The sequence below is a fragment of the Bradysia coprophila genome, unplaced genomic scaffold, assembly GCF_014529535.1.
Source record: "Bradysia coprophila strain Holo2 unplaced genomic scaffold, BU_Bcop_v1 contig_24, whole genome shotgun sequence".
NCBI lineage: Eukaryota > Metazoa > Arthropoda > Insecta > Diptera > Sciaridae > Bradysia > Bradysia coprophila.
Window position 1 is genome coordinate 3,286,195 of NW_023503501.1, and position 27,140 is coordinate 3,313,334.

At 37.3% G+C, this 27,140-nt stretch overlaps 1 protein-coding gene across 3 annotated transcripts; it reads left to right on the forward strand.

The window, feature by feature from the left end:
* LOC119077844 (putative transcription factor capicua) lies at positions 1-27,015 on the forward strand. 3 transcript variants are annotated; one of them, XM_037185163.1, is made up of 23 exons: positions 1-538; positions 8,020-8,275; positions 8,340-9,107; positions 9,170-9,628; positions 9,696-9,966; positions 10,023-10,323; positions 10,388-10,506; positions 15,858-16,382; positions 16,447-16,593; positions 16,650-17,495; positions 17,556-17,644; positions 17,708-17,833; positions 17,926-18,178; positions 18,270-18,554; positions 19,068-19,168; positions 19,360-19,579; positions 19,647-19,877; positions 19,940-20,126; positions 20,193-20,365; positions 20,431-20,550; positions 20,615-20,790; positions 20,855-20,969; positions 22,062-27,015. In XM_037185163.1, exons 2-23 carry the CDS (start codon positions 8,081-8,083, stop codon positions 22,148-22,150), a joined length of 5,796 nt encoding a protein of 1,931 aa, XP_037041058.1. In that variant the 5' UTR covers positions 1-538; positions 8,020-8,080; the 3' UTR covers positions 22,151-27,015. The 3 variants fall into 3 exon arrangements, with proteins under 3 accessions (XP_037041058.1, XP_037041060.1, XP_037041059.1); XM_037185165.1 differs by having other exon boundaries at positions 17,708-17,773; XM_037185164.1 differs by lacking the exon at positions 1-538 and adding an exon at positions 1,287-1,376.
* Positions 27,016-27,140: the final 125 nt, after the last annotated feature.

Genomic DNA, 27,140 nt, shown 5'->3' on the forward strand with positions numbered 1-27,140 from the left:
GTCAAATACTGTCAAAAAAATATCACAAAATGTTGAGAAAATCCACGGAAAATAGACAGAAAATCTAAAGTTAATTTTTTTTTTACTCTTCTCAAGAGTCCATTAACTCTGTGCTTAAAATTATTTGTAATTAAACTATATTTTGTGACTTTTGTTTAGAACTGTGTTTTCGGATTAGTGAAAACCAAAGTTTTTTTTTTATCTTTGAATGAGTGTCGTTGCTGTATTATATACACTTGTGAATAGTTGTGATATTTTCGTGTGATGGTGTTTGATGGAGAACAGAAGGAGTAGAGAAAAAAAAAATCAATGAAGTGTTCCAAGTGCATTTTGGTTGGTTACAGAGGAAGAAGCAGTGCTGCAAATCACACATTTTCGATTGAGTAATGTTTTTATGTGCGGATTTATCTGTTGGATTCTTACTTTGTGCTGCATTAACTAAATTAACGTGAAAATTGGTCACATTTCAATTCCATTGGTCTGATGGAGGATGATGATATATATGGAGTTTGATAAGCAAGGATAGTGTATTGAGCAGGTAACGTTGTGCAATTGATTTTTACCGTGAGCTTTTTTTTCTGTGGTGTAATATCATCAGTGTTAATCTCAATTCGGTTGATTTGAATCCATATACGAATTTGTCGGAGCTGTTACAATTTTATTTATATATCAGTCTGTATGATGGTCGAGTGTTGCTCGTACAACATTTTTAGCTTTGCACATGAATGGGGTACATATATTTGTAATGAAATAAATTTTTACGATGATGGTGTGGGTGCATGTGAAGAAAAAAAATAAAATAAAATTTTTACACTCGAACAACGATTCATAATAATTCCCAGCGTGTGCCGTGCTGTCGATTTTGGTGTGTGCGTTCGTCTGTGTGTTGTGTATATGAGTGCGCTTTTTTATGTAAGAACAATTTTCAATTAAATTCCACTTCATTCCCAATCGTTTTCGTCTATAATTTCGCTGTTTTTTCAGCCGAGTTTACTACAAGTTCTACGCATTTTATTTTCGACAACAAAATCACAAGAAATTCCCCCATTGAATGTGAATGGTGTGTGGTGTATAAGCAATAGTCGATAATGTCGACAACTGACGACGAAGAGCTGATAAAATTTTATTTTGTAATAATCATTTTCGTGTGTGAATTTGTGAGCCATTGAGCTTTTTACCTCTATGGTTGATTCTGTTCGGCTATTTTCAGTATAACTCTACCTCTATCTCTCGTTATAACGTACATATATCTATATAATACGATCAGTTCATTCTGTAGTAATTTGTTGTTGTTGTCAATGTTGTTTTCAATTTGTTATGTGTAAAATTGTGCGTTGGTATAAAGTCGTCATTGAAAACGGGGGCTGACTTCTTCTGTAAGTTGTTGCTACTTGCTGTTGATTTAACATAGTTCATAGCATACAAGTTTAATTTTTCGTTTCTTTTGCTTTTTTTGTTCATCAAAAGAACATAAAATAAAAGAAGATTGAATGTGGTGCGACACTATATGGTGTACGTGTATAAAATCCGCGGTAAAGTCAGTTGAGGCACATTTTTCGTATTGAACGCAGAAAAATGAGAAGAATGAGAAGACGGACGACGAAGCCAATTCGTTGTTTTTGTCCACAACAATCAATTGCAAGTGGCAAGGCAAAATGCTAATTCAATTGTTTAAAAATTAAATACACAAAAACCGGATGTAATCTATCGTATTTATCGGTTTCTGCAGACCATGAAGGTGTTTGTGCATCAACATCATACACATCTGAACAAAAAAAAATAGAAGACCAGTTGTGGTTTGATATATTCTATAAAGCGGTCTCCATTTCGATTCTATTTTTAGAGCTATGACCGAAAAAACTGAACCGACCTACACCCTCATTCGTGTTTCCTATCTTTTCGGTGCACTGTGTTGAATGAAAATTTATTGACATCGATATGTAATGTGAATGACGACCTTATTGTGCCGTTCAGGTGCAAGTATTTTCAGACGCGAGTTAGTGATGATTATAAATACTTCTTCTGTGGTTATTACTGGACATTTACTATGAAATTGTCTGTTTTCCAAGGGCATCGAACTATGGGTACAGTAACCTTGTGAACTTATAATCATCGATGTTTCGTTTTTTTTTGTGTTAAGTTAACTTGTGCCTCTCCGATGATTTATTGTCGTTCATTTTCTGATATGTGTATTTTTGACTGACCGAATACACACACCGTAATTGTACGTAGTAAAAACGTGCTTCACGTGAATATATATATAAATTGGTAGGTAGGTTGATAGGTATAGGATGGCGAACAATATACACAAACTCTATTATCATATTATTGGTCTACCAACTTTCATGGATGTTAAGCTTGGTTACAGGTTCTCTGCTCTTGTGGTGTTATGTGTCACTTTTTAACATGAACAAGATCAAATATCGTTTTTCGTTTTCATCGTTACCGTGCGCGAAATGAAAAACATATAAACGAGAACCGAGAACCGAGAATATTGTTTTAATGTTATTACTTCTCGATTCAACGCAATGACCCTTCGTATTTGGTTCGTAATAATTCCATTGTAGAACTGAAATACATTTCAAATGCACGTAACTGTTGCATGATTCGGTAATTTGGACTCATCATATGTTTTTTGATTGAATGATTGGTTTTCTTTGCGGTCTATCAATTAATTGATGAAATATTATTTTTCAGTTTTTTGAAATTGTAAATGTGACGGACGATTGATTTACGAATTTTGAAAAAAGTATTTTTATTCGAAAATCAGTTTAGCATGTTTTAGGTGTGGTTTGACATCAACCACACACTTACGCACTTACGAGACCCAAAAAAACTTTTTTTTAAATGGGAGGAAATAGTTATTCACGTATGTGTTGTGAACGGTAGAATTTAGACAGTTTCGCGGGTTGTAGCCCGTACAACTTTCGCTTGTCGCCCTTACTTTGTTCGGGATACAGCTCCCAAAATTGCCTATAATCTAACGTCCACAACACATTTGTGAATAAGTTTTCATGCAAAGGGACCAATTACGTGAAGAATTCTTTAATTTTATCCCGTGGCATGAAATATTAATTTACATGACTAGGGATAAAAAGTAGACTTTTCGTGTGAATTTTGTTGATCCGAGGCGAAGCCGAGGTCAATAAACACACGAAAACGAGACTTCCCGTCCTTTTATCCCGAGTTATGTATTGGATTTTACATACTGAGGGCGTCGAAAGACGTGCTTCATACATGAAAAGTATGGTTTTCGACGCATGTAGCATGTAAAATCCAATACAAAGTGTGTTTATTTACCTCAACTTCGCCTCGGATCAACAAAATTCACACGAAAACTGTACTTTTCATCTTCTTTTCCCTAGTCATGTAATAGTACATTACTATGCAAGGGAAGTAAAGTGATATCTCGTATCCAGATGAGTAAAAGTAACCGAGGGCTTTAGCCCGAGGTACATTTACTCATCGTGATACGAGATATCACTTTATTTTCCGTGTGTAGTACGACGTTTTACTATGCGAGTGATGTAAAGGCCTATGCCTATGCATGTAATAGCCTTATTACATGCAGCAGCATAGTAAAATACTATTTCATGCCAATAGGAGAAAACTGCTACTTTCACCCCGCGAATGAGGGAAAATCAACTGTCGCAACCCTTAACGTATACTAACTTTTATACGTCACTCAAGGCAAGTGTTTACATAAATACAGGAATGATCAAGAGTGGCGAAAAATAGGCGTACCTTTCCCATTATAGCTTTAATTATGTTTTCAAATTTAACGTAACGACAGCAAGTGGCTGTAATTCTTTCTTTATACAAATATTGCATAGCAAGCGAATCAAAAACACGTCGTTAAACAATTAGTCGAAGGAAAATAATTATCAAAAAAGCGGCAATGTAAAAAGAGACAACAAATCCGCAATGTGCAGAATTTTAATTTCCTTGCAAGTTAATTCGATTGATTGATTGTAAGTTTATTCCGACCAGTGATGGCTGATTAAACTGTGTTTAATTCGGTACCGCTCAGTACACTGAAAAATAGGGGCGCTGACAAGCATAGTGCTGGGAAAATATTTCCGCTCTGCATTCACAACGATATAGTAATTTGTTCATCAAGTATAGTCATTTGTGTACCTCTTTTGGACGATTGATTTTAGGCAATTTCGCGGATTGTTGGCCGAACGAAGCGAGGTCTAAGAGCAAAAGTGCCTTAAATCGAACGTCCCAAATTGGCACACATGTGAACTTTCATGCAAAGGGCAGAAGACCCGAGAAAATTTGAAATTCGGCCCCGAAACATGAAAAAAATATTCGGAAATTACATTTCGAGGGTGTTGTTTAAGCGGAGGGAAGAAAAAGGAAATGTCTATTTTCTCGCCTTTGTGGAAAAAGATTCTCAATCGGAATGGCTTACTTTACATTCCTGTGCGGAATCGAATTTATTGATGCCATCTCTACACACGTCACATTGTTGGTCGAATGTGACAGTCTTTCAATGGAAATTCTCTTATTGTGGGCGTACCAAATCGATAATAATTTGATTATCAAAAGAATAAGCTTAGCTATCCATACCCAAGCGACAAAAGATTGCCAAATGCAAAAGAAAACGTTCTCGAGCTTGGATCTGTCGAGAAAACTAGAATAATGTGTGACTGTAATATGGCATCTCCCAAAAAATTTAAATAACTAATAAAAGGAGAATATTGAAGAAAAATGCTAGATCAACACCTCGAGACGTTTTTGACATTAAACGAGATAAATCCGGCGTATGTCCTCCTTCTATCAGTTAAATTTAAATTCTTTTGCTTCTCCAATCCTGCTTTAACAACCCCCACGCTAAACGATCTTATATTTTTTTGTTTCTTTCTTATGGAGAGGGTTCACAAGGCCTTAGCTTCAGACACAAACCAACAATTTTTTTCAAGTAAAACGTTTCAATAAAAAAAATGAAAAATCGCGCTGAATTTGCACTGGGCACTGAAAATCTTATTCCACCCTATCTAATATCGAAAATATATTTGGAATTACTTTGAAGTAGGTATTTTACTTTACTAGGAATAAAAAGATGAAAAGTAGAATTTTAGTGTGATTTTTGTTGAGCAGAAGCGAATCCGAGGTCAATAAACACACGAAAACGAGACTTCATTTTTATCCCGAATTTGACTTGAGGCTAGAAAATGCGTCATTACCATGTGAACAAAAATCGTATTTTCGCATTCTCTGTCCGCAATACAACAAAGTGTGGAAAATATTCCTCGCCTTCGGCTCGAAATGCAGCCTTCCTACACGCCTTAACAAAAAATGTCCTAATACGTGCTGAGGGCGTCGAAAGAAGTGCTTGAAATCAAGGTTCTGAACCTTGCTTGAAACATGAAAAGTACGGTTTTCGACGCGTGTAGCTTGTACTATTTGACTTTTGCCTTAACGCAGTTCGTCCTGGCACTTCGTAGTCGGTCTCATAAAACATTTATTTTCTAATTTCCTTACGTCTTACTTCTTATTCTTATTCCAGTTAATTCTTGTTATCCTTATAATTTATACGCAAGCCGAAAGAGAGTTAGAGATAAAAGTACATGTATGCAGTGTATGCTTTATATGTATATGTATGTATACGGTGTAGGTAGATAATAAAAGCAACAAAGTCATAGTAAAAACAACACACATGTATTAAAGTGTATGAAATAATTTTGATTTTTTTTTTCTTCTTTGAAATATGCTTGCGACCCATCTAACCAGTTCATTGTGTGTTCATGTTCACTTACTCACTGCTCGGATCACAGAATCAACGATGAAATCGATAGTAGAGCCAGTATAGTAGAGAAAAGTGTATGATGATGAAATTATATTTTTCTGGTCATGTTCGTTCATGTTTTTTCGAAAAACCTTTTGTTGTTTTTTTATTTATTGGGTGGGTGTGCTTGATTGCTGTGTGCAAAGACACTGTCGACATTGCTATATAGTTGGTATAGAACTCATCTTAGTGTAATTGTTTGTAGGCAGTTTGTAAATGAGTTTCGTCGAAGAGGAGGAATGGTTAAACAAAATATAAATCGCCTTTAATAAGAATGTGAATGGTTCTAATGTTGAATGAAGCGAATAGAATAATTCAATCTAACTGGTATACGCAGAGATTCGGTTTTTGAATATCTCAACAATAGCAACGTAATTTGTGTTCGACAAATACTCATTCAAACAATTCGAGCAACAACAAGTCGTGCAATCAGGTTATTATGGTGCTACCATGATGCTTCCTTGATGTGCTGTAATAGTACATTACTTACCAATAGGAATAGTAAAAATGACACTTCTTGTGTGAAATTTACCAATTGAGGCGTAGCTGAGGTCTGTAAACACACTTCGTCTTCGGCTCGAGCTGCAAACGTTACACTTGTGCAAAATAAAAAGTTCCAAACAAGTACATAATCTCCTATTCGCTATAAATATATGACTTCGAATAGAACAGTTTTTATTCCGGTCGCATTCTAAAAGAACCCGATTTTTCATTTAAAACTTTTAATTTTGTTCGCTGATAACATTTCAGAATTTGTGGAATTTCCAAGTTATTTTTTCATGTGCATAGAGTACAAAAACACATTTTTCCAACTGGGATTAGGTGGCGTTGACCACACAGAACGGTCTTCAACATAGCCGTAACCAGCTAGACAGAGTCTCGAGTCACGCTTACAATCAACAACATTTGTGACATTTAAATTTAACATTCCGTACTTTTGTGATGATACGTGTCATAGGAGGTCGTTACATGATTTCCTTATCTGTTAGTCTGTAAAAAAAAATGCCGAACAGAAACGGTTGGTCTTTTGACAATGACATAATGCATATATACGAATATATAATAATTCAACTTAGCGGTCTAGCGTAGATTAGCTGACTTACTGCTGCAGAATCTATTTTGGAACGGCTTTGTGGTTTCGTTCAGTGATTTTTTTCTGTGGAGTTCATTACCAAAGTTATCTATATTTGAGTTTCCATTTCATTGTAATTCCCTTCGCATTGTAGTTGGGGAATTTTTTCTGTAAAATTTTAAAGGCGAAGACTCGTAATGTGTACTAAATAAAGGGTTTCTAAGAAATTAACAATTTTCTCATATATCTTCCAGAACTTTATGGGAAGAGTTAAATACACAAACAGGATGTGACACATTCGCGAATTTTTAGAAAAATGAAGTTACTCATTTCGTTTCAGTAGGTTTCTTCCAATGTTAAATGAAATGTCAAACTTTCATCCATAGAGCCATAATATCAACACTATTAACAATGCAATTGTCAAAATAACAAAGAAAAATAAGTTGTGGTTATGGTTATATTGATGACATCGGTTCGTGTTCGGTTCATTTTGTTCGACCTACCAGTTGCTTGGAAGAAACCTGTTGTTTTTAAGGTGGTCATCCACTCATACAAACAACTTCTTTTACGACTTCATAACCTCTTCAGCCGTATAAACAACTGTTGTTTGTTTAAGTTAACCAGCTGAAATGAGTTCAAAGTCGCCGACTGTAGCTTCGTTTCAAATATACTGACGTTATTAATAAAGCCTTTGTAATAGTTCACAACAAAGAAACATCGAAAGCCAGTTCACTAAATGAATGAAATTTCATATTTCTTATAATTCGTTAATGTGACATGTCCAGTTTCTTCATTTAAGAATAACCGTTAACCGTTTCGAGTATGAATTGACTGTAGTTCGATTGTTTACTTAGGTGCAATGAGAGTGGTGGAAATTAAATTACTTTTTAGTGTTACGACACTTCGCTTATATGAAATATTCATCTAAATTGCCTAATCCCGTAAAGCACAGTTACGTACGTGAGTCCAAATTTATTATTTTGACGAATTTGAATACCGCTCTCACGTTCGGGACAGGCGAAAACATCGCTATTCGTCAAAATAAAAATTTGGACCCACGGACGTAATGTACTATTATTACTCTTAAACAAAAAGTGTGCGATGAATGGCAACAAGTCGATAAACAAAAATATTTCTATTTTCTCCCCACCAGGAGATGAATAAAAACGGAAACCCAATATCATCGCGAGTATATCCAATAGAATAAACTGTAGATGCGAAAAATGCACGTTACAACGCATTCAACGAACCTAAGCTTCACTGTGCCTGTATCGACAAATCCAAACAACACGACCAACAAATCCACAAATCGACAAGACGATCCAACCGAATTGCAGCAACATCAAGGACAACAAACGCAGCAAAATGATGACGACAGTGAAATGGCCGATTGCGATACTGAAGAGGAGGTATGAATTCAATGAGATTTTCTTTGTTAATTTTTCCGCTAATTTTGTCCCTATTCACTCGCAGATTCCCGCCTCTGTTATCAGTAGTGTTGGTACAGTCAATTACCAGCAATCGTCACATCAAATATTTGTCGTTTCTCGGCCGAGCAGTCAAGACGGCACAACAATACAACACTTTCAAGCCGCACCAATCATCATTTCTCCATCACAGCATACAACAACGACAAATTTACACAGCACAACGCCGACCTCCAGTACTTCACTAAGAATGTTAAACACACATCAGTTGGCTAGTCAGCCCAGATTACATCCGAAAAAGCGAAAATTCAATCCCGCTGAACTGGAAGAAATGGAGCCAACTACAGTTGCCACCACATCCAATCGTAATGGTAATGTGAGTGAATGGACACCGGAAAAACAACAGTCACAGGAAATGGTTTATTCTATTGCTCCGAAAATGGTTGTTACAACATCGACGCCTATCAAAGACGTGCTGGCCCAGAATCGTGTACAAATTCAAAGTCAAATTCAATCGGGATTTGCGGATTCGGTGGTACAGAAACGCGCCAGCAACTACATCACAAACACACAACCGTTCGTCACGAGTTCCGACACGCCAATGGAAACGCTGGATTTAAGTGAATGGTGCAATCAACGAGTTCTAGCCAAACAGAATGAATACTATGCAACTGGTGTAACACGCCCGGCGAGTGGTAGCAGTTCCATAGCTGTTGAATTCGATTATCCGGAGGGCAGTACGAAAGTGTTTCAAGATGTGTTCGGTAGTGGAAGATTCGATGTAATCAGCGATGCTAGTCCCCCAGTCAATGAAGTGAGTAAAGCGAATGCTCACGATTTCTTTGGTCTTAAGACTAATTCTTTTACGTTTCGCAGATTTCGCTAGGCTGTCGTGTTTGTATACGAACCGAACTGACCAATCAAACAGTCATTTATGTTGAGGGTGTCATTACGCAAATTCTGAATGACACGAAACAGTTTTCCGTACAAATATTGGGTAACGCACAAGACGTGAGAACAGTGAAACGAGGTCACATACGACTGTTACGACCTCCTTGGTGGGACGAACTGAATGACATCTCGCCGAATAATTTGACGAGCGTGTCTTCGATAAGTAATTGTGGACCCGGTACAAATAACAAAGTTCAACTAAACGAAATTCGGGGAATGGTTGTCAATCAACCGAAACCAGCCAGTGAGCCGTCAATAATTTACAACAATCAGGTGATTGGTCGTCTGGATAGTGCAATTAAAACAGTGGACGGACGACACGTTTACATCAAATATGATCAACCACCACCGCTGCAAATCCATCATGTTTTGCCTACGTTACAGGTAGTTTGATGTGCGGTTCTGCGGTGCTTAGCAGATGATTTGATTTTTTTTGTCTCTCCTATTCAAGCCGAATGATGATTACTATCACCGTACAGCTGCCACATCACCATTTCAATCGTCTAGCAATACGATGTCCGATACAATTGTTCAACATAGTGCGGGCCCATCATCGTCGATTAATCAAATTCCCGACATTATAGTCTCACAACAGACCACAGTATTATCACCAAAGTCTGTGTCAGATGAACTGGTTCGCCGTCATCAGGCGAAACAATACGAAGATTATGAGAGTGACGATGAATTGCGGCGCGAAGACATTAGTTTTCCGATTGATGGAGGTAAATTTCGAAAATTTGCCCGGTCAGTTGATGTGTAATCCACGTTTCCATTGCAGGCAGTAGTAAGCGAAGTAGCGTTCAAAGTCGAGGCAGCACAAGCAGTCTCGTAGACCAACGACTGACACCACGATCTCATCCACCAACACCTCGATCTCAAGCGGCCACACCGCATCGTTTCAAAAAAGGTGATGTTGTACAGTCTGAATCCGGTGTGCGAAAAAAGTTTAACGGCAAGCAATGGCGTCGTTTGTGCTCGAATCCACAATGCAATAAAGAATCTCAACGGAGGGGTTTATGTTCGAGACATTTGAATCAAAAGGGTGCTCTGCGTTCGACGGGTCCGACGAGATTTCCCAGGTAAATAGCGCATGTAATGGTTACGTTAGCATTAAATTTAATTTGACGAATGTTTCTGTTGCAGTCGTTCCAGTAGTAAAACACAAGCAGACGAAGACACATCGAGGGACTCCGAAACGTCGCCGAATTATAGAGTTGCCGGTAGATTCGATCAGGAAGAAACAGACGTTGCGAATATGTTGGGTGAGTAACGTTTTGCATCCTTTTAAACTAGAAATTAAAAGTCAGACAGTATGTTGGGTCAAGATGTATTTTGAGAGGAAATTATGTAGCAGAGATTCGATAAGCAGGTTGTATGTGCGGGGTTGTATGTGCCTTATATTTAGAATTATTTCACTAAATTTCACCAAATTTCACTAAATGATTGACCAAATTTAGTGAAATGTGGTGACAGTACAATTCAAAATTTTTCTCGAGTATAGGCCCTTCAGGCCTATACGGTTTGGCAGTATAAAGCAAAACATGAATGTTTGGATGGGCGTCTTACACAAAAGTGCGGCTTCCCACTCGTGTACAAATAATGTTTTCTTCTCGGCATCCAAATCCCATTTTCCGTGACAAACAATTTTTTCTTTAAATCATACAAAGGATGCGAGCGGAGCGAGTGAAAAATTTTGTGAATTTTATGATCTTTCGATCGATTATTGATTTTTGAAACCCCGAGCGAAGCGAGCGTTTGATCACTATTTCAGTTCAATGACAAGACTTTGTTTCTATTTTCGTTCAAAAGATCTCGATTCACTTCCTTTTGTACACTCGCCTGTTATCATCTAATAATTTTAATTCCTGATTCTTGTTCCTTTCCCACTCGTTTAGCTATTTTTACGATTTATTAAGGCAAGTTCTCTCCAGTCTCCATACTGTTTATATTATCTTCGTTTCAATTCATTAATTGGTAACCATTCTATTTAGGGCTACCCTATAGTGAGCACAAAAGGTTACAAAAATGTCAGACTAAACTTCATTTAAATTAAACAATGTAAGACCTGAAAGCATCATCCTCTTCACAATTTCTTAAATTAAACTTTCATTCGATTTTTCCATATTTTTTATGGAAATACATCAGACGAGAAATCAATGGAAGCCGAGTCTTATTGACCTTCCGCATTTTCCAAAAAATTCCGTTGTCCTGGAAAAGGTCTGAAAAATAACTAATTTTGTGTGCCAAGCCTTTAAACTGAACACAGGAAAAGAAGATTTGATCGTTGAAAAGTGGTAATTGATCGAAATGAAATAGGTATTTACATAACAAAGGATAAAATGTTGAAAAGAATAGTTTGAATATGTATTTTGTTGATCCGAGGCGAAGCCGAGGTCAATGAACACACGAAAACGAGACTTTTCAACTTTTATCCCGAGTTTTGTAATTGATTTTACATGCTTTTGAAACCTAAACCAAATTTCTTGTTTTGCCTAGGTTTGTAATAAGCCACTTTCGACCCTAGGGAAAACAAAAGCATGTAAAGTGAATTTACATGCTACATGCGTCGAAAACTATACTTTTCATGTTTCAAGCACTTTCTTCGAAGCCCTCAGCATGTAAAGTCCATTACATAACTCAGGTAAAAATGAAACGTCTAGTTTTCATGCCTTTATTGACCCCAGCTTCGCCTCGGATCAACAAAACACACTAAAACTCTACTTTTCATCTTTTTATTCCTAGTTTTGTGAAATACTATTGATCGCAGTAGTTGGAAACTCTTACTTTCATGATACTTTTGTAAAAGGGAAATACTTTTCTGCATTGCAGGAAGTGCTGGTCAAGTTTTCTTGCGATCAGTTATTCTTTTCCTGCGATCAGTTTAAAACGGATCCTTCCAATTAGGGCTCGGAAAATCTAAACAAATTTTAGAGAACCTGTCTTAAACGGAATGGTTTAGGTTTAACCTGATCTGGGAGGTTTTCAGGATACCTGAATTTTGATGTAATATTTTTCCAATTTCCAGTTAAATTTCTAATTAAAATTTACCTCAGGTCAAATCGGACTAGATCAGGCCAGATTCAGGTAGTTTCAACGAGAAACCTGAACATGACCTGTATCTTTTCAGGTGGACTGTTTCATACATAGAGAGGTGGCATCGCGTGTGCAAATTATGTTTTCTTCACGGTATCCCAGTCAAGATTTCCCGGATTTCCCGTTATTCAAAAATGTAAAAGTGACTTCCCGCTACATACATTTCCCGCTGGTTTGTGCAGCTATAATTCGATTTCCAGTTTTCTTAAAAAAAATTGTAAGAAATTTCCCGGTATCCTGGATACCACGGGGAGATGCGGGAAATCAGAAACAAAACTACATTTTTTATTTACATCTTTAAAAAAAAAATTCTATTTAAAATCGCTTGATAAGATTTTAGTGTAGACAATTGAGTCGTACAACTTTACTATTGCATAGAAAAATAGGTCAGCATCCTCTTAAATTTGTTGTGTAACAGTAACTTATTAACCGTACGAAGAAACACCTTTGGATTTTTGGCTAAAACATGAAGAATCGATTTTTTTAACTGTGAAAATTCTATGTCTCCAGTTTCGTGGCTGATCACAATGTGAATGTGAGATACTCTCAGAGTTCTACAACAACCAAATACAAAGTATACAGTAGAAGGTTCCAAAAATAACCAAATAAAATTGTACCAAGTCATACAAATCGAAACACTCCGATCCGAAACATGTTTCGAAGACTCTGCAGAATTCTGTGAATCTTGGAGACAGTGATACCGTACATCAAATGCAATGGAAGCGAAGGGAAAATGAATTTTGCCTGGTTTATGGTCCTCATAGACAGAGGACCTCGGCATTGCACGATATTTGTTTCTAAATTTGGTCACCCATGTCAAAAATGGTCTAAAATATCAGTCGATACTGTCCAGAATCTGGAAATAATCTGCAATTCTGGAAAAATTGGTCACTTACATCAAACGCAATGGAGGCGAAACGAAATTTAATTTTGTCTGCTTTATGGCATACATAGACAGAGGACCTGGGCATTGCACGATATTTATTCCAAAACAGGGTCACCCATATCAAAAATAGCGTGAAAAATGGGTAAATAAACCGTCGTTACCGTGCAATATTGCACGGTATCGACTGATTTCAAACTAATATTTCGACTTATTTTTGATATGGGTGACCCTGTTTTGGAATAAATATCGTGCAATGCCCAGGTCCTCTGTCTATGTATGCCATAAACCAGACAAAATTAAATTTCGTTTCGCCTCCATTGCGTTTGATGTAAGTGACCAATTTTTCCAGAATTGCAGATTATTTCCAGATTCTGGACAGTATCGACTGATATTTTAGACCATTTTTGACATGGGTGACCAAATTTAGAAACAAATATCGTGCAATGCCGAGGTCCTCTGTCTATGAGGACCATAAACCAGGCAAAATTCATTTTCCCTTCGCTTCCATTGCATTTGATGTACGGTATCACTGTCTCCAAGATTCACAGAATTCTGCAGAGTCTTCGAAACATGTTTCGGATCGGAGTGTTTCGATTTGTATGACTTGGTACAATTTTATTTGGTTATTTTTGGAACCTTCTACTGTATACTTTGTATTTGGTTGTTGTAGAACTCTGAGAGTATCTCACATTCACATTGTGATCAGCCACGAAACTGGAGACATAGAATTTTCACAGTTAAAAAAATCGATTCTTCATGTTTTAGCCAAAAATCCAAAGGTGTTTCTTCGTACGGTTAATAAGTTACTGTTACACAAAAAATTTAAGAGGATGCTGACCTATTTTTCTATGCAATAGTAAAGTTGTACGACTCAATTGTCTACACTAAAATCTTATCAAGCGATTTTAAATAGAATTTTTTTTTAAAGATGTAAATAAAAAATGTAGTTTTGTTTCTGATTTCCCGCATCTCCCGGATACACATAATTTGCACACGCGGGTGGCATGGTGGCGCTGATGATAATCAGTACCCAAAAATTACATAGGCATCCAGACATGTTTAAAAATGACAGCGCCACCATGCCATCTCTCGAGTGTAACTCTATGGTTTCATGTGCAGGTCGGTCAAAATCGACCTGTTCCGAATCTTAGTTCCGATCTTCTGCATTGCAAATCCGTTAGTTGTATTGATAAAGTTTTCACGAGTAGTTGATGAAAAAACCAAAATTTTTATCTGAATTTTGTAAGCCAACATCCGCAGCGAATCATTGCTCAACAGCGGTTTTTTTTGTTATCTCGCAACCATGAATGGATGATCAATACTTCGGTATTTTCACATAGAAACAGTAAATTCAGTGATGGACGAAAAAGACGGAAACTTTATTTATCGTAACTCAATGTTGTTCGGTTCTATAATCAGCGCTAAGAGTTTATTAAAAATAAAAGTTTCCCATACATCAATCGATCATTTCAGCGGCTCAAAATGTAACTTGAGATCTTCTATTGTATGAAAGAGAAAATGATTCATAACGCGGTAAAAAGAAAGATGGCTGCACCTTATACAAAACTACATTCGAACCAAAATAACCGAATCAAATTCCGTTAGAATAATCATACATATCCACTGTGTCCATGAATTAATGCCATGGTGATGCCATGTACTTAATGCTATTGTATTCTGTTGATGAGCACTGAATTTTTGAATAAGTCTGTACGATGAGAGCAATCAAATCAATTTGAATTCCACATAATTACACAAAATGTTCGAACCGAATTCTCGTTCTGGAATTTATATTAATTATGGTTGCATTTTACCAGATAGAACGTAAACTGGAAATCTAATTCGACCGTCATATTTACTGGAAATTTGATCTTTCTGTGCAAATTAATATACCATACGCAAAGACTATATGCAAAATGGTTGTATTTTATGTGCATGAATTTATTTGACTTTACAATAATGTACGGTCGACTGTGCAAATGATTCTCCTTAATATTCCTGGTTTGAATAAATACTTAGACGTAAACAGATCGAGTTTGTTTTTCTGTTTATTGAGTTTTGATCGGTTACTAGAAGACGTAGTGTTCAACTGAATTTATAAACTTTAAACAAATTTATCGGTGGAGTAACGTTGCTAAATCTTGTAATTTTGCTGTGTTACAAATGAATGTCATCCGTTAAAGAACGTATGGAACGTTTAAATATACTCTTCTGTGTGCAACGTTCATGTCTGAACGTAACACACATTTTTATCCCCGTTCAGTTTTCGTTTAAACAATGTCCCTGGCCATTTCATAAAAGAAGAGTCCACACAAACGAATAAGGTCTTTTGTTTTCCGGTCAGTCGCACATTGTTACGAGTGATACAATAGCAATTGAATGTAATATGTGCAGTCGGGCACTGTGAATATTTGTACAGTTCAATTTCAATTTCGAATGGAATCGTCCATTAAACGTTTTTTTTGCGCTTAAATACAACCGAAAATGAATCTCAGCCTCACTTATCAGTACTGGCAGTGCTACGAAATTTACAAACAGTGTAAACGTGAGAATATTTTGTTGATTTACACTATAAATTGTGTTTCTTTGCACGTGGTGTTATTAATGGTTTGAAAATGTCCAATTGCTTCACAGTTTCATTGAGTAGTTCACGTTCGGCAACACCGTCATTTTCCTCACCAACCAATCACGGTACATCGCCGATGAATGTAACGCAATCACCGTTGACCGTTGGCAACAAACAAAATATGTTTCTGCCGATCGGCAGTCCAGCTCCGTCGGACTCGTCCAAGTGGAAGAGTAACAGCACTCCGAGTCCCATACCGTATTGCATTGGCCCTCAACAGGTTGTGATTCGACCGGAATTGGTCAGACCGCAGCAGTCATCGGCACCTCAAACGCAACAACAGCCAGGCCAACAGCACCAACAAATTCAACATCTTCCGCCACAGCCACAATTACGCCCGCCAGCTACACAAGTTGTGCCAGTCGGTCATGCCACCAGTGTCATTCGCATATCGCCGGCTTCGTCCAACAACAGTTATCCGTCATTTCGTCCGGTCATCGTTGATCCGACGCAGCTAGTGCCATTTCTACCACCGTCATCAATTCCTTCGCAGGTGCCACTTATTCAACAAGAAAAGTCAGCTCCAAAAAACGGTGCGGTTCTTAGTCATCTTCTCTCATTCATGTTGCTAACGACGACATTTCATATTAATTCCAGGGATAACGCCGGGGTCGATTTATCAGTGGCATTCTCTATTGCCAAGGATCAGTTCCCCCGCTAAACCTTCAACCGCTGTTACTTCACCGACTGCTAAAATTATGACACCTCCACCATCTGAACCGTCTCCAGATGATGACGGCGAAGGTATGACTTCCTGCATTTCCGAGACATTTTCTCTTTTACTAAACTTTCAATTTCAGATCAAATCGACGATGACGTATTCGAACCAGTTCCATCGGCTGTACCAGCAAATTCTCAACAGTTGCCATCCTCCACGGCTGCTAACCAATCATTTCATTTGCAAAGCAATTTAAATGGCGGTAGCCACCCAAATATTTATGCCAGTAGTTTGTCGTCGATTCGTGAGAATGGCATTACACACAACGACAATAAGCAATACACATCCACTTCCTCTACAACGCCATTAACATTAACATCCACTACTACCACAGTAAACGGAACCATCCCGTCAACACATTCCAGTTTTACAGTTGGAAATGTGATGATAAACAGCCCGGTTTTGCCGAAAACGGATAGCGCAGCTGATGTTATGTCAGCTGTTAAGCGACGAACGCAGTCATGTAGCTCTATCCAGGGCTCCAATAAAGAGCCGCAAAGTCCCTTATCGAAAAAGGACAACAAAATTCGTCGTCCAATGAACGCTTTTATGATATTCTCCAAAAAGCATCGGTCGTTGGTACACGAGAAACACCCGAATCAGGATAATCGAAACGTCAGCAAAATTTTGGGTGAATGGTGGTACGCATTGGGCTCGGACGGTAAAAATCAATATCACGTGCTGGCTAGCGAGATGAAAGAGGCACACTTTAAGGCATACCCCGAATGGAAATGGTGTTCCAAAGATCGCAAAAAGTCATCCAGCTCCAATAAGGATTCACGGGGACGGCTAGGCTCGTTGGACGGAGACGAGAACAGTCCAGCTGAGCATGAGTCGATACCATTGACTATAGCGTCGTACAATTCTACGGAAGAAGCGGATTCAACAGTTTCGCCGTTAGCTAAAGGCGATGATCCTCATCAATTCGGTAAGAGACTTTAATATTCGCGTAGGCATTCATTGGACTTAAGTTCTTTTTGTCTTGCAGCGACTCCAGATTCAATGTACGTATCTTCTTCCAATTTACCCGATCGGAAACCGTTTAACAACGTTGAAAACATGTCTGACGATGAGCAGGTAATTCTCTGCTTCCCAAAACGCACGAACAATTGGTCTTAACGCTAACACATTTCCATTTAGATGGTCAATGCTGAGCCAACGTCATCAGCTGAGGTTGCAGAAATTGATTTGAAATGCGCAGAAAAGGTAACCGACTCAGATGTTGAGGAGTCAAATTTAGATTCCGAAGACACGCAAAAAGCTAAGGTTCCTAATCTCAATTATTTGTAGTCGTTCAATCTTGAACTCATTGGCTAATGATTTCTCGTTCTCTTCCCTTTTCTCGTTTGCCATTTTAGATGCAAGTCGATCCGGTGCCACCGTCACCAAGTTCGCTTAGCTTTTCAGCATCATCGTCAAGTGTTACTAACGTTACGACAACATCAGCAGCAACAACAGCACCGTGTGAACAAGTGGCTGCCGGCGTTAATAATGCCACGTCACGTGATGTCACGTGTAAACCGACACCGATTATGACTTATCCACAAATTCCAATTTATGCATTCAACAGTCCGAAAAATCCGAGCGGTGTATCACCATTTCAGCCAACTGGTAAGTAATGTTGAGTTTAAGTACTAAACTCGTTGGACGACTGATCCGATTTGAGTATGTTTTGAACGAGACGCATGTTTCCATATTTCAGGCGGTGCATTCAAAACGATGCCAGCTAGCCCAAAGAGTACAAAATCGGTGTCGGACTCTGAGTACAACTCGATGAAATCACAAATCAAACTGGAAGAGGACCAACAGCCATTCGGTAATAAGTCGTCGTCGTCGTCGATTTTCACCTTTCCGACCGATCAAGTGCAATTTAACGCTTTGCAACAACAACATTGCGAAGCGATGGCTTTAGAGCAACAACGTTGCAATCAACAGCAACAGATGGCAAACGAGAATTTCCTTAGCCAATGTAACATGCTCAGCAAAGGTAAAATTGTCGCCATCCATTTAAATAACCATCAAACAAGCAATCATCATCATCATCAAATCGATAATCACGAGCTCATAACTACTTCTGTTTCCACTACTAATTCTACTAACTCTACTACCACTACCATCACCTCTACTAATTTTGATAATAACAATGCTAACAACAATATCATCAATAATACTGCCACTGACATCGTAAGCGATGTTGTGCAACAACAACAGCAACAACAACAACGACAGCCATCAATCGTTTACGAAACCATTATCGTTGAAAATAACAATAATCATCATCTGAATGATAATATCGCAAATGCGTCATTAATGACGACGGGAAAACTATCGTCATCGACAACCGGTGGCATTGTCGTACTGACAAATGCCTCACTTTCAGAATTACTGAATTCCGGCAACGACGGTACCACCAAAGAGAAACTAACAATTATTAACGATTCATCTAAAAAATCATTGTCACAATCAATTTTGATGATTAATTCCGGTTCGTTAAATACAGCTGTATCATCGTCTGGTGCTGTGTCCGCTTCGGGAACGCCAATCATGGCCACCAATCAATTGACCGGACAGAAACAGTTGATGTTTTTGAACAATAATCAGGTAAGGAGACAATCTTCATCTCTTGCAGGACCGAACTGGTTACATTGGACGATCGGGTGTCGCCCGAAAAATTACGAAAATCAATTTTACGAGTTACTATACTGTATTACCCGAGCTACAGTACCCAGTCCGGCCCTGATGCCTTGTCCATTGATTCGTCTACTTAACAATAACAATCCTGAACGTTTCAGTTAACGTTCCTCACTCCCTTCTCCGACGAGCAGCAATACTTGATCAATCAGCAACGTGCTAAACTGATGCCTCCGAACATCAACCAATCGAGTTCACAGTCCATTTCATCGAGCAATTCCGTGAAAACGCCTACATCTGTGCAGTATGTCATCGGAAAGGTTCCCAATCTGTTGATATCAACGCCGAATTATGATTCAAATTCCGGCAACACCACCAACAGTAAGTTGTAATCGATACGCAAGTAAATCGACTTGAACTTAAATTTTCTTAAATTTTCTTCCATCAGTTAAACAAGAACCTGAATCTCCTCATCAAAGTTTACCAGCTACACCAAAATCCGTGAACGAGCATCTATTCGAATCCAGTTCATCGAATCGTATGGACACCGGTGCTTTTGATTCTGAACACAATAACAACAAAGAGTTCGACGAGCCGGAACACAAAAAGTTCATATTGGCTCCAACGCCAGCTCAATTAGGACGAGCACCTTTACAGCGACGGCAGAAAATGGGTGGAGGTGAATTTCAATTAGTTTTTACTTAAATGAACAGTCTCATGATCATCTCCGCTATTTTGTAGTGTCAGTTAGTGAAACTGCAACATCAAATTCACCAACCATCATTATGGCACCATCGATACCAACGTCCATATCATCCGCACTGCCCACACCGAATTCTGCAGCTGCTAATGACGACATTCAGAACCAATTTTCGCCATCAATGAAGAAACCATTCTTCAAAAAGCACAAAGATGATAACATGGATAGGTAATAGTGTTGGAGGCTTGACCGTCGTGAGTGGGACCTAATTTTTCTTTATTCTTCGATTCGCAGTGTTTTGAAGCAGGTCGACTTTGAGAAGAAATTCCAAACGTTGCCTCAATTTAAACCGGATGAATATCAGTCTCCTGGTCCCATATCGGTGCCATCGTCTCCTCGAGTATTTCCCTCCAGTTATCATAAGAAAAAGTCAGCACATCCGATCCCACCATTGTCATCCAATCCTTGTAAGTAAAACACTTTCTTCTCGGTTCAATCCGTCTCACTCTAATTTTCATTCCATTTTTTTTAGATTACGAAGACGAACCATCGACCAGCGGCATTATGTCTGCCATGTCAACAGCATCACTACCAGTTACTGCTGGTGTTGTTGCGAATCGATTTTTCGGACCAGAGTTCAGCATCGATCGAAGTAAGTTTTGATTGCCAAATTGAACGTTAAGAAGCGTCGGTAAATATTGATTGGTTTCTTTCAGTAAATCAATGCGAAATCGGTACCGACAATTCGGAACGTTCGCCACGCACGCCAAAAACGCACGATGGCAACGAAAAAGGACATCGAAAAATATTGGAACAACGTCGCACTCTTGTAATGGAATTGTTCAATCAATGTGGCTATTTTCCATTGGCTAGTGATACGGCCGCATTTCAGGTGAGATTGTTGTGCGATCAAAAGCATTTTGTTCGTTTCGATTAATTTGGAATTCGAATTGCAGGAGAAGCACAAAGACGTTTTTCCACATAAATCGAGTTTACAATTGAAAATACGAGAAGTTCGCCAAAAAATTATGAATAAAGCGCCCCATTCGGCTGGTCCAATTACGCCGCCAAGTGAGTGTTCATTAGTTTTTGTTTTATTTTATTTTTGTGCGAGGGATTGTTTTGAAGAACGGTCTACCGAAATCGGACGCATTTTCCAGTGGACTTTTTTATATGTGATGCCTGGAAAGGTATGCTTTCCCTAGAAGCCAATACCACTTTCAAAAAATTCCTCGACGCTTGTGTGACTGGTAGAAGGTGATCAAAAACCAAAAACATGCACTTTTCTTATTGAAGAAATTTCTCCAGGTAGATGAAACGGAAAAGGTCGTGTGGGGCATCATTAGAATGTTAATTGCAATAGCTGACGGGGCAAACAAGGTCTTATTTAAATAAAGTTCATTGACTCTAAGATATTGGCAATTCAAAAAATGGGTAAGAATTGGATTATCTGCTTGAACTTCTAGCGGTTCCTCTGCATCCGAAACACGAGGAAAACAAAACGTTTTTCCATTGCAAAGTTGAGTTCACCAAAGTAGTCAAATTTTTACCCATATTTTCAGCTGCCTGTATGTCAGTGGGGATGAATTGTAAAACCAATGAGACTTATTTGCTACGAAAGCACATGCTTTCTTATGACACCATACCTTTTACATTTCCTTTACCTGGAGAAACTTCCATTAGAAAAGTGCATGTTTTCGGTTTTCGTTTTCGATCACCTCCCACTAGCCACGCAAGCGTCGAGGAATTTTTTAAAAAGTGGTTTTGGCTTCTCGAGACTACCTTTTTTAGGGACATGTAAAGTCCACTGGAAAATGCTTCCCATTTCGGGAGGCCGTTTTTCAAAAGAGTGTCCCACACATAATGTCGAACCGACAGTCATAGTTGTAGATATATCGCTAATATTCTGATTCTTAGTTGAGGCCCGAAAGAACTAGTGCGAAATGTTTGTCTCAATTTTATCAAAATTGACGTCAAACCTGAACATTTAGAAATCAGATCAAACCTGACAGGAATTTTGAGGTTGCCTGAAACCTCACCTGACAGATTTGGATGAAACTAGGTTCGTGGCAAGTACATTTTCTCAAATTATCTGACATGCCATCTCGTTCGACCAATTCCGAGCTGTAAAGATCAATTTCACGAGATTTAATGCCTTTCCAGGTGAACAACAAACCGCATCTCATCAGTCACAGCAAATGGAACAAAGTCAACAGCAGCAGCTACCATCGCCACATGAATCGTCCTCATAGTGTCTGAATTAAGTCTATTAAAAGTAAAAATTTTGTTGATTTCTTCAATACTTTTTTCCTTGCAAATATTTCTGCCAGCGAATGACAGGAGTCAAATGCCATTTTACACACTCTTTATTGAAACGACAAATTTCCGTAACGTCTTATTCGCATCATGTACCCATAATATTTCGGTCGTGTCGGTTGCTACGTCATTCAATAGTATTTAACATGACTAGGGATAAAATGATGAGAAGTAGAGTTTTCGTGGGAATTTTGTTGATCCGAGGCGAAGCCGAGGTCAATAAACATACGAAAACGAGGCTGTTCATTGTTATCATCAGCTGGTACAGTAACAGCTCAGGAACGGATATACGGGTTGCGCTTCTGTATAAGTTTTCAAATTCGCGTGAAATGTTTTGCAGAAATATTTTTATGAAAAGAAATGTAAATTGTCGGAGTCACTGGTTTGCACTTCTATCATAAGTAAAATTTGCGATGCTTCTCTGGTGTGTGATAAAGAAAGAGTCAAGTGTAATGGTCCAGAAAAGATTTGTGAAACTGGGAAATTCGGTGCCAAGATCAGAGAAAGACAAAGTGAAATTTGGATCGCATGTTGCCACACAAAAATTAAGCTAAACTGAAAGAAATGAATATCGGTGAAAGAAACTTGAAATTACCTACGCCCTTTCGTTTTTTTTTTTAAATTGAAAAATAGAACAATGAACTATAATCATTATGGTAATTGACAGGAAAAAAAATGAAAAACAATTTAGAACCGAACTGCTACCAAGAAACATATTGAAATATAATGAAAAAAACTAAAATAGAAAACAGGTTAAGGAAGCAACAGAGATAATGAAAACACTAAGCATAGAGATAACATTTGCAATTTTTTTTATTTTAAATTTACCGCTTACATAATAAACAAACTATAGAGAGTGAAACACATACGCAAACACAATAATCAATAAAACTAAACGTGGGTAATCAAAGGAATTCTAAATGAGAAAACTGAGAGTTGTGTTTAATTCAGTTATATTCTGAAGAAAAATCGAACGCAATAAAATAAAATGAGTCCTAAATCGGTACTACGAAATTCGTCGCTTTTGTTGCGTAACAATTACCCAGCAAAATATTTACTTACCGCATTATCACATATATTATACTAAAAGTAAATTAATTTGATAAATACAACGTTACAATTGAATAAACTGATTAGGTAAATAGCTAAACGAAAGGAATACAAAAAAAAATGTTTTTAATTCAGTAAAATCAAACGGAAATAGAAATAGAAATTTTACCGTTGCCTCAATTTTTTTTTTAAATTTTGATCTAGAAGCGATTTATAACCAACAATAAGCATAGATGTTAGGGTAATTCATAGCATAAATATTAACACACTTGATATTTTGACAAAAAGAAATTTAAATTGAATTCGTATGACTTTAATTTGGAATCTGAAATGCATAATAACAGTCAACAGTCCCAGGATATCAGTGCTTTGCTTCTAAATTGATTTCTGCAGTCGACGAGATTCTGAAAATTTCACAAGAAATTTAAAGAATTTGAAACTTGCACGTAACTTTCCATCAAGTAATTTACAAGCAGTGTTTACGTTTGGGAAAATGTTTTTCTAAATTTCCCAAAATTTCTTAATTTGGAAAATTTTAAATTTTTGAGGAAATTTTTGGAAATTTAGAATATTAATTACCAAAACAAACAGGCCATGCAGTTCTTCAGATAATCACTTTCCTTAAAAAAATGGATTCCTCGGATCACTTCTTGGAGTTTCAAAGAATTTCCAATGGCCAATCTTCATTTTATCTCAATGCCTTCTTACCGTAACACCAGCCGTATAGGTGGAAGAGAGTTTATTCTAAAAACAAGTTTAACGAGTCTATTCGTGGGACGTCGATTTCCTTAAATTTATCAATATTCACCAGACCCAGAAATGACACAATGGCCAAATATATTCTTTGGAATCGATAAAGCCTCGGCCTCGCCCTAGTTCCATCCGTCATCCTGATTATTCACACGCCAATTTTGTTAAAAACATTAACGGCTTATTTTGACCATGATCAGCCAAAAGAGTCCACTGCCACCGCGACAAAGTGATAGCTAGTCTCCATTTTCGAGTATTTTGTGTGTTTTTGTTCTCCGGATTTTCCGACGCAAAGGCCGGTCGTTTTGATCAAATCATGTAAGAAGCTGCCGGGGAGTCTGCACAGGTTGCATCCCAAACAAGTGTTCTTCCCTTCTCCCACGCTTCCATCCAGCCATTTCTTTTCGTCATCCCCTGAGTTCGAGGAGTAAATTGTTGTCGATCGATGCCAGACCTTGATATAAATTCTGTTCAGATTTTCGTGACGGAAAAATTTGTCTAGAGTGGTTTTTTGTGTGCAGACCGTTCCTGTCTAGGATATCTACCAAAACATCGTGGAATAGATTTTCAAGCCTAGTCGCTCACCACGTCATTGGTTAAAAACGTGCCGATGCTTGGACCCGGAACGACGAATGAATTTTATTTTGAAGATGTTCGAAACAAAATGGTTTTCTTGGAATGGGGAAGCTCATTTCGGAAAGTGATTCTAATTTATCACAAACTGTTGACGTTTATTATGTTGTCGATCAGCCATACGCCAATTAATTTAGTTTTCTTAACCCAGTTCATCCGCAAATTAATCAATTGACAAATTTTCGTTAGCACTCGTGGTTAAATATTGCCGATTAGAAAATGTGTCATTTAAATAGAATTGAAATTGTGCAGCGTTAGAGCGAAAGAGAACGGTTTCATCTGCAGTGACAGACGTAAAAATATAACAAAAAATAATAATAATTTTTAGTGAGATTTGACTGCATCCAGAAAAAAATAATTGGAAAGAACTAACAGACGAAATCAACGCGGATATTCCCTTAAGTTTTAATTTGTTTTACCTTAAAATTCACTCATAATTTAAAAAAAAAGAAAAGTTAAGAAAGTAAAAAAAAGAATAAATTTTAAGTAGAGCACTTTATAATTATACACGTAAATGTTGTTCATAGTGAATATACCATTTTTTTAAAAACAAAAAACAAATAATAAATTTAGAAGAAAGAGAGAAATGAGAAGCACTTAAAATAAAAAGAATTTTTCAATTTTATTTTCGTTTTAAAATTAATAATTTTGTGATTTAATTAATTAGTTGTTTTTAGTTCTTAAATTAAATTTTTACTTTATTTCTGTTTTTTTTATTATTTCAATTTCTATGAACTTAGTTTTTATAAGTAAGAGAAACGATTTATATATACGCACGCCCATCCCCCCCATCATATACTACATAATATTTAGCTAATATCTACATACAAGTAACTTGAAAACTGTCGTTCCGATATTAAATTCCTAATTTCTATTCTTACCAATTTTTCACTCTTCCTTTCAAATAAAAAAAGTCTGAGATCTTTTGCTGCGGCAGCAATGCATTGAAACATTGTTGAAAGTTTGTATTTATACGGCTTTTCAGTCTAACCGAACTTAGTCGAATCAAGTACTTTGACCTAAAAATGAACCTGACATGACCCGATTTACCGTTGATGTGATCTACATTGACTTCACTTGAAAGTAAATTTTATTTAGAAATTTAAATGGAAAAATCCTCGGAAAGATCAGATAACTTGATAACGTACCAAGTCAGATCAGGTTTTTAATGTTAAGATCGATCCAGATCTCAGGTCAGGTTAAAATTTTAAACCAATCAGGTTCAGGTCAACTCTGGTTCAGATAACTTCAGGTTTAAAACAACCTGACCTGATTCCAAGCTCACATTCTTTTCAAAATTGGTTTCTGAATTTTCGCGGACATTCGAATAATTTCAGAATTCGTTTTTCAGAATGTAATCATTGCCTCGGTCTCGATCTCGGTCTCGGAAAAGCTCAGATCAACCTTAAATGCCATGAGAAAAACCTAAACCAGTTTTGACCGGAACCTAATGTCATGAATTTTCACCAGACCTGAAACCTAATTTTCGTTTTCAGGTCCGACCTATCAGGTAACCTTAACTACTTGTTTCGAAAAATTACCTGAACCTGAATTGTCAGATCAGGTTCAATTTGAACGTAGTCAACTTCAACTTGTTTCGAGCAACCCGGATCTAAATCCATCTAATCTACACATAAACATCAGAAATTTAGAAGCGGGTACGTACAACGTTGTGTATGAGGAGTTTACGTCAGTCGCCATTTTTTTTACTTTGACCGTATCGCAAAAAAAAACACGGCTGCCATCGGTAACTTTAACTGCATTTCAGTACAAAATTTCAACTGAACTGAAATTGCGCTACAATTTTCAGTCGAATTTTGCGATAACGGAGAACTGAGAACGGAGAACCCCAGTGATCGGCATAACCTCGTCATATAATACCTTGGGCATGGGCTTTGAATTTCTTTCAGCCAGTGGTTTCCTCATACTCCTTTCAAATGATCATTGATTACTGTTCATTCAGCTTATTCTAAAAATTAAAAGGGACAACTAATTTATTGGGGAGATTGTGATTTTCACGTTGACGTAAAATTCGGAATCTCCCTATTACAAGGAGTAGTTTTTTACACGGGAAATTATCTATGTCACGACGTTTTCCATTTGGGACAGTTTGGTTGTAATTGAAATGAGACCCATTCAAATCGAGAAACCCGCAAGGTCGTTTTAATATGATTCAGGATCAAACTTCGGATTTTTTTTTGTTACCGTGGAACGCTACACAGCATTAAATTTACAATCTTTTTTAAATTAAAATTTTTCTCGCAAAAAAAATTGATTAATTTTGTTACAACATTAATAGCGAATGTGGATCGTTAATTCCAATTGAAATTGATTCAAAATTCAAAAATGAAACCGACGTTTTAGTGAACAAAAAGAACAAGAAGACGGAAAAAATTCTAGAAAATAAAATTAAGAAAAACAAAAATGAAAAATGTGATCATCAAAATCTATTTAAAAAAGAAATAAAGTGGACAAAAGAAGAAGAAGATAAAA